The sequence below is a fragment of the Olea europaea genome, unplaced genomic scaffold, assembly GCF_002742605.1.
Source record: "Olea europaea var. sylvestris unplaced genomic scaffold, O_europaea_v1 scaffold28415, whole genome shotgun sequence".
Classification (NCBI taxonomy): domain Eukaryota; kingdom Viridiplantae; phylum Streptophyta; class Magnoliopsida; order Lamiales; family Oleaceae; genus Olea; species Olea europaea.
The window spans coordinates 1-1,439 of NW_019246928.1; the positions used below are offsets into that span (position 1 = coordinate 1).

The 1,439-nt window shown below is 38.8% G+C and overlaps 1 protein-coding gene across 1 annotated transcript; it reads right to left on the minus strand.

Annotated features, from left to right (window-relative positions):
- Positions 1–258: 258 nt before the first annotated feature.
- LOC111384101 (GATA transcription factor 11-like) lies at positions 259–1,315 on the minus strand (the record flags this gene model as incomplete). The annotated part of the gene is made up of 1 exon (XM_023008337.1): positions 259–1,315. A coding segment is annotated over one exon (843 nt), but the record flags the coding sequence as incomplete, so codon positions are not given.
- Between the last annotated feature and the right edge of the window lie 124 nt (positions 1,316–1,439).

The following is a 1,439-nucleotide window of genomic DNA, read 5'->3' on the forward strand; positions in this document are numbered from 1 at the left end:
ACAATTTCAAAACACATTAACCCAATTTTCCAAAGTCGCATCTCAAAATGCATCAATAACTGATATTTGGGCTCAACCCTTATTCTTTAAATAGTAATATTAAGAATTTATTTACTTTTCATTTAATTTATTAAGCTTAGCCATCAATTGTTTAACTCACTATTTTCAGAAGAAATATGGTAATATATTTATAAAATACTCACATCTTACCAGAATCAAAATGTAACAACTGCAAACTTTACCACCATGAAAACAAGATTGAGAAAGAATATAATGAAGATGGAAAAATTCAAACCCTAAACCATATCCACCTTCTCCATAGTAATCAAGATTCCATTTCATTTTTGTACACAATTCTAACCTACAAGTCACCATACCAGCAAACATTCTAGGAAAAAGAACAAGAAACAAACATTCTGAAAAAAATTTAGAACTAAACTGGTCCAATAACTAGAACTTAACGTCGTTAATTTCAGCACATAAAATCGAACAAATAGCTTCCCATGGGAACAAAACCGGGATGTGGGGAAATTAGGGGTTCCTCGACCTTAGCCGTGTGTTGTTTACCTTTGTTTCTCATCTCTATAACCTTCTTGTGGGAGTTGGAGTGCAGAGATGGTACAAATGTAGGACTTGCTGCAGGACGATATTCTGGATATAGGCGTCCCGACCTATATCGAACTCCACATGCATTGCATAGAGTCTTTGGCCCTGTTGGTCCCTCCCTCCATTGCGGTGTCTTCGTCACTTCACAATGTGTGCATTTCTTCGATGCTGCAACCCGCTGCAGGGAAGTACTTTGCAGCTCTACAGAATCCGACACCATTGGTGAAGCTTTAGCCTTCTGAGATCCTTCGTCCATGATTTCGTTGGCAACTGTAAGTTGGGACAATTTCTTCCTCTTGTCTCTGTTCTTCCTGAAATTTGAAGTCTTCTTAGAGGTGGAAGAAATTGAAAGCCATGGGTTTACAGTCGAGGATCTAACTCGCTTAGATCTGGCTTGAACTGGAATGACAATGCCAGCTGAAAGCCATGGAAGAAATCTAACTCGCTTAGATTTGATCGGCACCCACTTCCCACCAGAACATCTGCTGCTTTCAAGCACAGAAACAGGGCTTTGCGTCTGGAAAGCACCATACTCTTGGGCCTCGGTAAATTTATGCTGGTGGAGAATAACTGAGCTGGAAGTTTCTTCTGGAAGCTGCTTTTTCTTGCGAGTTTTGTCAATCTTAATCGTAAAGCAATCAAAAGAATGATCAGAGCAGAAATTATGGCACAATAGCAGAATAAAGCGTAAAAATGATAATAGCGCTATTTAGTTCCGCATTCTAGGTTCCACACAAGATCAAAAAAATTTAAAAGAGCGTGCATGCAGCATGGATATTTAATATAGTGGTATCGGGTCACCACCTAAACAACACAAAAACCCAACAAAGAAG